Raw genomic sequence first — 9,468 nt, 5'->3', positions numbered from 1 at the left:
CGGGTGAAAGGATGTAGCAGTAGATGGAGTCCATACTCCAAATGTTTCCAGTAGATCGGAGCCCTATCACCGCTATAATGATATACAACCTCCGATATCTCTGGCGAAGATAGAGTGAAGGCTTTAGAGAGGTTAAAGTGATCATAATAAGCTTTGAGATCCGTTGCACAGATCTTTGAGCGGAATAAGTGGAGGAGGTTGATCCTTATCTCGTTGTGGTCAGAAGTGGAGGTGAGGAAAACGATCGCAGTTCATCAGAGCTTTTGTTGGAAATCGTTCAACGCAGAGAGCTAGGTTTTTTAGGTTAGATGGAAAATAGCTTTGTAAAATAAGATCTTCTCTGAAATGGGCTATGTATAGGCTCGAACAGAGACACGTGTCAAAATTAGAAAGGTCGATTTAGTCAAGAATAGACAGCAAAGATCAACCTCGAAGGTCGAGCCACCCGTACTGGAAATGAAGCTCTACCCATTGATCAATACACCATTCATCTTGTAAATTGAAGTGACGACAGCACATCATATCCATTAACGTCAAAAGGTCACTTCAATAGCAACCCGTTGCTTTTTTCATAAATGTGCCTCGTGACTCACCGACCGGAAGTCGTTTAAACTTCCACCCATAGTCAGCCAGCCGAGTTCGAGTGGTAGGGTGGCAGTGTTATAAGCTGAAAGTTAACCAAGTATTAATCTCTACTGAGAAGCTGACACGCGTCCACCCCGATAATTTGCGTAGCCGACTAAAACGGTGGTACTTGTCGGCCTACCCCCCAGACCGATCCTATAAGCACCCCCACTCGGCCTATTGTCTCAGCCGATAACTTGCGTAGCCGACTAAAAAGGCTATGTTTGTCGACCTTCGGCCAAAAGACTAAAGAGACGGTATATCCTCAAACCCCCTGCCGACAACTAACTACTCTCGCATTAACTTCTCTGACAAAATCATCATTTCTCTAGCCTCTATAGTATTTATGACTCATTGGATCTAGTTAACCCCAAGCAACAACTGTCTTCCCTACAATAAATGACTGGATGACTTATCCGCGCTAGCGGCTGACACCTGCTAGCTGTTTACCAAGTCAGCTATTTGTCTGGACTCAACCCGAGTTACCTCTCTGCCCTTCTAAGCCACTATAAAACGAAGTCATGCAACTCAAGGTGGGGGCTGGTTTTTTACGCAACTTGATAATCTTCCTCATCATCCCAAAATTTCCACTCAAGTTCATATACTGACTTGATCGTCAGAGGAGCAACAAAAAAACTCAACTCCAACCTCTTACGAGTTCTTCATGCACAGGAAAAAATCAGCAGGCTCTCGGATCAGCCATCTAAAGAAGCTTGGAGACCCCCGTTTAACTCTAATCCTTGAACAAACCCCCAGTTCGATAACTAACATCAACACTACCCATACAAACTTTATCATAAAAGCCAAAACCAAAAAAAGCTAGCTTAAAAGCTTCTAAAAATAAGCCCCTTCAAACACCCTCTAACCTCAAAGATAATCTTCATGCTTTCATACGATCAATTATGTGACTAGTAAATTTATATTTGTAACCTAATCTTCTGTTTTAACACTGAACTAACGTCAATTATATTTAGGGTTAATTGTGGGCAGCCTCGGGTACTATTTAACTAGGTGGTAATTTGAGAGAGTCAAATTATCCCCATTCTTATCCTTTATTTCAATTTCATTGGTTGGGATGAAGCTATTTAGGATTCCAGTATCCTCTTGAAAACCACTAATAACTTTAAAATCACTAATTTGAAAAGTGCTATTGTGATAGCAGAAATCCTGCGTGGCTTCATCTTAGCACTTGAAATTAGAATAGAGGACAATGATTGTCTATGACGAGCGCGTTGAGGAAGCATTTCGCAGGCTTTCATCCTAATCCTAGTTGTAATCCTTACCTTTATCCTAACTAAGATAAAAAAAGAACTTCAAATCATGAAAAACCGACAACATTAACATGATGTCACATTTTAGGGTCATTTATGTAATTACAATTAGCAATTTCAAGATTACCATGTAGAGCCGCAGATTCTCTAGGATCATCCGCGTAATTACACTATTCTTCATGGTATCTAAATGTAATTAATTCTCGTTTTTAGGGTGTAAAATAGGGACACATGCAAATAGATTTACTAGATTATTGGGGTGGCATGAGAATTTCTGTATGATTCTTCGGATCATGGGTATCAAAGCCCTGGGCGTGGATAAGGGACACCCCAAACGCGTGACTTCGGGATTTCCAGGAAATTAAATTCATGTGGGTGCTTCTCAAGAGAGTCAAACATGAGATCTTAGTGTACTACTCATCGGCGGCTTACCAACACGGTTAGACCCTAAGGTAAATAGACCTACTAGATTAACTTTTAAGTGTTTTTTCCCTCAACGACATGCTAATCCGATCCGAACATCTTCTTAAAGCTAATTGGAGAGTGTAGTACTAAAGTCATTCAACTTAGATGACTAGTAAATTTTTTTTGTACCTAGATAACAATATGACCCATAAGCTTGACCAAATATGCCTAGATATCAACTACATCAATACAACATGTTACCAGCCTTCTCTCTTTTTTCTTTGTATTTCTCTTTTTCGCTCTTAAACAAAGACCAAAACCCGTCGTGAAACTATGAAACTTACATAAGCCCATACTAGGCCTTGCACCCCAAATATTTCTCCATTTTTCATCTTAGTCTTGTTAGGGAAAATACTATGACCCATTTCATCAAGCCGTATAAAAAACCTACTTGGAGGGCGGGGGCGTCGGTGGGGGAACAATAATGCGATGCAAATAACAGGAAAGAAAGAAATCCCTTCTCGGGGATCATAGCCATCTTCAAGGAGAATCATATCACACATATATAGCACAAAACACATCATTTCAGTCACCTACAGTTCTTCCCGAAGCCATTATTGACTTGATCAAAATCAATGTAAGCCAACATTATCTTGGCTTAAAAGAAAACAAAGATCATGACAGATATTCAATTTTCAAACAAGCATAACTGACATTAACAACTTGGTCAAAAGGTGCAAGATATCCACCCCAATCGCCGAATTGCTTGAGTCAAGCAAATTAATCTTTAAAAATAAATAAAAAATAAATAAAATAAAAACAACCGGTTCATAATCCTTGTAGATAGATGTAAGGTTCATTATTAATGAGCAATATTTGGGGGAAAAGCAAGCCTCCACTCGGCAGTTACAGATTTGTTATCAATGAGCTTGGTGGATCAGTCATCCCAGCTTGTCAACTACAAACAGTGAGAGAGCTAGAGACTCGCATCCAGTTGGCAGTTACAGATGGATTCCTGTTCCAACATATAAATTTGCATTAGAAAGAATTTAGTCTCACCTCACATTTTGAATTTATAACCTTTGATCCGTTACCGGTTAGCTGCCAAAAATGATAAAAAAAGTGTCAGAATTAATGATATTCTACACCATAGGTCGATCAAAGTTTCTCATATAGCAAGACTATTCAAGTACCAAACTAATTATAAAAGTAAGACTACTTTAACAAACACAAGAAGACTATAATTCATTACAACTTACAGATAATGAAACCCTTTTATTTGTGTGGAGCTGAAATTTGCTCGACTCGTAGCAGATTCACTTCAAAATCTGGTTGGATTTGGATCGGTTTCGATACTCAAATACGACTAAAGAAATCTAGAACTTTCCAAGCCAAAACCCATTTAGTTTTCAAAAAATGTGAACCTACACTCTTTTTTTTTTTTTCAGGCTGGGTTGCATCCGGCTCAGTCAAATACCCAAACTGTACTGACTGATTATTCTACTGACAATGGGAGAGAGGTAGGGTTAAATATCAGAACTTTTTCCTGAAAATTTCAATCACATATAATACTGAGCAGAAGGGAGAATTCTGTCATCCAAGTTGTTTACTCAGAAATTTCAGTCCCTATCCGAAAAAAGATAGATGCTAAGTAGGGCAAAAGACAAGTCATAAAGTAAACGCCTTAAATCGCCCTTTAAGTTTAACCATTGAATTTAATCATCCATCTAGATAAATAACTCCACCTTGATGATCGAAGATCTAGTTTAACTATGACTAGGTATTAGTAAAATCTGCATAAGACGTGAAAGCACTTTTATAAGTTGTGACTGCTGCCATGCAAGGCTCAGCAGGATTTGTCATATCTAGTCCACAAGAACATGAGCAGGAGGGAACTTAAGGGCTGTGATCACAGACATATAGGTTCCTAAGGTCAATTGCACTGGACGTGCTCTTACAAAAACCTGTGGTACACTGGCACACAATAACCACTAAGTGATACCTTAAAAAGTTACTTATGTCATTCCTAAATTGCATGTCGAAAATTTAGCTATAATTCCAATCAATACACCAAAAAGCACCGTCGCAAATATTATGTATAGATTGGGGGAAGCAATCTTCTTTTGGTAGATAAAGAAAATCAAAGGTGTGAAGTTAACATGAGTGCAAGCATCTCTCCACCTGTGGTATTTTAAAGTAAAAAAAGTGTTCCTATGACACCCCCAAAAAAAATAATAAATAAAAATCAAACACCTTGCTTATCATAATTGTCTTGCTGGTCATAAGGCCAAATCTAAAAAGCGGTGAAAGGCAAATAGCCTGCCATCTAGAGAGACTCTCTCCTCAAAATTTGAAGTAACAATATTTTACTAGTCAAATATAGAGCAAAGATAACAAAAGAGCAAGGAGAGCCCACAAGCCAGCACTAGGAGACTTCTTCCATGAAGTAATAAAAAGGCTAAAGGCAAAACCCTCAGGAAAACAGAATGATGCAAACAGATAAAAAAACATAATATTCTGTAATTAAAAATAAGCTACGTGATAAGACAATGAACAGTCATTAAATGGTTCAACTCTTTGGTTACACTTTACCATTTCATCATGGGAGAAAGTGTTCATTATAAATAAAAGCCATGCAAACGGAACTTATTACCACAGATCAATGTGGTGAAGGTTGTCAATCATAACAATTAAGGAACATTAACTTATATAAAAATCGTCCAGACAAAATTAACCATCCAACAACATATAAACAAAACATATAAAACATTAAAGGAAAATACAAGAGGAATTTCTTGACTTACCAATCAGGAGACTTGTTGATTTTCCAACTTTTCACTTCCAACCTCCTCTGTTCCACTAGAATGATCTGTTATCCTAACATCATCGTCAGTTAAGTTCGACTTATCATTACTGGACAATGTATAGCCATTATATCCAACATTAGCCATGCCGGTATATCCACCAAAACCTACATTAGCGTAGCCATAAGGAACGGGACTCCTCCTCGCACCCATCATTACTTGCCCATTCCAAGGGATTCTTCCATATGGTGCACCATAACTTATTCCACCATAAGGTAAATATCCACCACCGTATCCAGCTGCTCCATAAAAAAAACCTGGAACAGGCGGTGGTGCATATCCCGGATAAAACCCATATTTAGGGGTGTAAGATGGATAATAATCTCTTTGGTGACTATTACCAGCAAACCCTCTCCCACCATCCAAATTACCATCGGAGTCACTAAAGTTGGTTTGGTTATTGCTGCCCTTGGGCACTGCAAGTTTTACCTCCACATTCTTATTGTTCAACATGTGGAACTTCTTCTGCAGCACAGTATCTACAGCCTCCACTGAATCAAAAGTAATGAAACCAAAGCCTCTTGGCCGTTGAGTAGAACTATCGTACATAATCACAGCATCAACTATCTTGCCAAACTTCTCGAAGTAGGTCTTGAACTCATCATCTGTAATGTTAGAGGAGAGGCCACCTACAAAAATCTTCTTTAACTTGGCAGGATTTTCGTTGGTATAGTAACTGTTAGCAGCATTGTTGTTTAACCCACTATTTTCATGCTCGCTATGGAGTGAGTATTGGTACCGGGGGGATTGGTAATTCCGGCGTTGTTCACCTCTTGGTCTGGCTCTTTTCACGTCTACCTATAACATCATTCAAAAACAAAGGAATAGAAACAAAGGGTGGAATCAGTAATCTGTAACCATACAAGACAATTGGGAAATTTCTTCAAATAATATTTTAAGAAAAATGACGATAACAAGCTTTAATACTCTTTTTATGATGAAATGATCAACAAGTTGAGAAATCCCATGATAAATTAACATTCTCTTCACTTCTTACATTATCCGAACAATCAGGAAGCTTGTTTTTCAGCAAAAGAATAATGTAACCTTTTGGCTATTACAAGGTAATGATAGTTTTCAAAATTTATCATCTTTTAATTGGCAAGCAAGACAACAATCATACAGACGTCAGCTTTAGAACTTAGATATAAATATAGAAAAAACATTATAAAGGTCTGCAAAAACACGAATCAATAACACAGAGTTAGACGGCCATCAACTATAAGATTGAAAAAAAGAGCTTTCGAAAAATGTTTACTGACAATCAAGTAGCACCAAATGTCAAGGCAGTATTGTGTTCATTCAGATGAATATAAGCATAAAGAATATGAAGAATCACTTTTATCGCCAAGAAAGAGAAGAACCCAATAGATAATAGATGCAAATTACAAATTACAAAAAACAAGAAACACATAAGAGAGAACTTTAAATTTAATTCACAACCTCAAGAAATATTCAAAAGATGCAAAAAGAGCAAGGTTTGAGCAACTTTTACATTTTAATATCTTATATAAACGTTCATGAGCCTTATATATTGAGTAACTAATTTTTATTTCTTTTTTTTTTCTTCTTTTCTAATTTATATTTCTGAAAAATTTTCTTATTCTTATACTTCTGCCAATCTTAATAAGATGTTTCGTTTGGTAAACCAACCTAATAAACTTTTTCCTTCCCTCACCAACTCTCTTCACTAGAAGATATATTGTCCTAGATTATTCATGAATTTCTTTAGCCACCTTCTTCATGCAACAAGCATATTGTTTCACATAATATTAAACTCATCTTTTTCAAGTATCTACCTTCCACAATGTATCCTTAAAATGCACTGAATCTCTCATTCTAAGTCCTGTAATTAGTATTATCTATAAATCTATGTTGATACTAACCGTTGTCCTCCTTTTCTTAATGGCAATATCTACATCAACCTATATTGTGTCATCACATACGAGTTTACAAGTTTTGCGTGTTAAAATGCCTACCCTTTTAGTAAGGAAAAAGTCCATTTAACTATTGCCTAATTCACCTTTAAAGGTTATTAATTGCTCATCTTGTTTTCTAAAAAGTATGTATCTAACTATTGTCCCTTAGTAGCATTAGTAGCATGCAATGTAAATTATTAACTCCAATGTGTGTGAATATATAGTTGTATTCTCGTATTCAATCTATTACAAATTCAATGTAACCAATACTAGTAACCACACCCGTACTCATACACGTATAACATTGATGCATTCATTTTCTTATATATCGAAGTTTATATCCAGTATTTCAATTTCTCTAAAATTTTCACCTACCTATTTAGTTTTCGTAAACAAATTATATTAATCTTTCTTCTATGTATATACCTATATTAATCTTTCTTCTATGTATATACCAACTTCATCATCTTTCCTATAAGCGTATCTATATTCGACGTAGGTATCCTAATCTTACTCTCATAAGCATTCTACCTCTTTCTTTCCTAGGATCCCTCTCTAATTGTGGTCATTCATATTTGACACCATATTTGAGGACCAATGTGGCACAAAAAATTCTCAACACTTTTAATGTTATTATTTTGTGTGGAATTGACGTGAAATGTTGTTTTGAGAGATGTACTGTCATAATTTGCATCTGGGTGAGATCGATGCAAGTCATGAGTTCTAGGCTATTATCTACATTCTACTATTAACACAACCCTCATTTATCCTGATGTAAGACAGTCAGTGAAAGACACCATTCATGCATTTTACCACTTTGCATCAATCACTTTTATAAATTCTAAATAAAAGAAATGACACAATGGGAAGTATACATATCTTGCTAATCATAAAATACGGGTTCTTTCGGAATTAGTTCCCCAAACCTTTAATATTTTGAAATGAGTCCCAAAAATCTTGATATTTCGAAATTATTCCTTCAAATATTTAAGTGATTTGAAATTAGTCCCCGGCCACATCTTCATATTTTGGAATTAATTCCCAAAATATTTTAAATATTTTGAAATTAGGCCTTCTAGTTAGCATCTGGCTGAAAGACTTAGGGGTCTAATTTCAAAGCACTTAAAAGATTTGGGGGCTAATGGGGGCTAATACGAAGAAAACCCAAAAGATAGATCCTTTTAGTTGGTGTGAGTGTTCCTTTAAGCAAATTTGCAACTGATTAAAAACTTACTATAAACTATCATGATAAACAAATCATGCCCAGGGAATGAACAGTAGCCATTCTATTAAACTCCTTTATAACTCTAGTATCTCAAAACAACAAATTTCATAAAATAATAAAAAATAGTTTAAAAACAAAAAAAGATAACCCATGGCAAAGTCCAAAAAACTAGCTAATTCATAAGGAAACCACAGAAAAAGAACTAGCTTTTCCTTCATTTCTTCAAATCTATCAAACTAAAAATTAAAAAAACAAAACCTATAAGGCAACAAATTTAGCACAAAAACACAAAATCATAATTAGAAAAAAAAAATCTCACCCTGCGCTCGCCAATAGCATGCTCCTTCTCCTTGAGAGCCTTTTCGACCGAATCCGGGTCCAAAAACTCAACGAACCCAAAGCCTCTAACGTTACCAGTGACCCTATCCTTGACCACAACAACCTCCTTCACTTCCCCAAACTTGGTGAAGTAATCCTTAATCTCCTCCTCCTTAAAGCTCCCGTCAATCTCTCCAACGAACAACTTCGTCGACTCCGGCGAGAAATTGGGCGCAGAATTCGATGAGGAAGTCTCCATTGTCATCAATTCGAAACCCTAGAAACCCGAGAGGAGACGGTAAAATAGCCTAGGGTTTACAGAGAGAGTAAAGAAGTATGTTAGGGTTTTAGAGTTCTCGAAGGACGCTTGGGGAGATTAAGAGGCCAGATTGGACGGTGGATGAGGGGGGTCGAGGAATTTTGAGGGTAGATCTGGACCGTTGACTTGGAAAGCGCGTATTTAGAGAGGGTGTTAGAGATTCAGCCTTTCGGGTGACGGCGACCTGAGTTTTGGGAGTTTTTATTATTTCGTAGGGAGATAAGAGGTTTGAACTTGTGTTTGTTTATCTCGGATTTATTTTAAGATACCTTGGGTATTTTTTTTTTTTTTTTTTTTTAAAGAACTTGTGTTTGTTTATCTCGGATTTATTTTAAGATACCTTGGGTATTTTTTTTTTTTTTTTTTTTGAAAAGGATACCTTGGGTAATTAGGATTTGTCTTTATTTGTCTTTAAATATTTTTTTCCAGAGAAAATATGAAGTAGATTTAATTTTAGGCTAATCATTGACGTCGAAGTATAAACCTTGAATCGAAGTTCGTTTAATTCAAGTTGGGTCCAGAA

General features: G+C 36.4%; 1 protein-coding gene across 2 annotated transcripts; it reads right to left on the bottom strand.

The window, feature by feature from the left end:
* Positions 2,870-9,126, bottom strand: LOC109848994 (RNA-binding protein Musashi homolog 2-like). 2 transcript variants are annotated; one of them, XM_020418756.1, is made up of 4 exons: positions 8,628-9,126; positions 5,105-5,962; positions 3,395-3,401; positions 2,870-3,315 (listed from the first exon to the last, which is right to left on the bottom strand). In XM_020418756.1, exons 1-2 carry the CDS (start codon positions 8,889-8,891, stop codon positions 5,108-5,110), a joined length of 1,119 nt encoding a protein of 372 aa, XP_020274345.1. In that variant the 5' UTR covers positions 8,892-9,126; the 3' UTR covers positions 2,870-3,315; positions 3,395-3,401; positions 5,105-5,107. The 2 variants fall into 2 exon arrangements, with proteins under 2 accessions (XP_020274345.1, XP_020274344.1); XM_020418755.1 differs by lacking the exon at positions 3,395-3,401 and having other exon boundaries at positions 8,628-9,124.

Source organism: Asparagus officinalis, chromosome 7 (assembly GCF_001876935.1).
Source record: "Asparagus officinalis chromosome 7, Aspof.V1, whole genome shotgun sequence".
Classification (NCBI taxonomy): Eukaryota; Viridiplantae; Streptophyta; class Magnoliopsida; order Asparagales; family Asparagaceae; genus Asparagus; species Asparagus officinalis.
This window is presented reverse-complemented; position numbering and strand designations above follow the sequence as displayed.

What these genes read in the sequence shown, in the direction of transcription:
- LOC109848994 (XM_020418756.1), bottom strand. Translation starts at nt 8,891, where the DNA reads ATGACAATGGAGACTTCCTCATCGAATTCTGCGCCCAATTTCTCGCCG. An exon ending in ATGCTATTGGCGAGCGCAGG is followed by an intron (nt 5,963 to 8,627) that starts GTGAGATTTTTT and finishes ATGATGTTATAG; the next exon opens with GTAGACGTGAAAAGAGCCAG.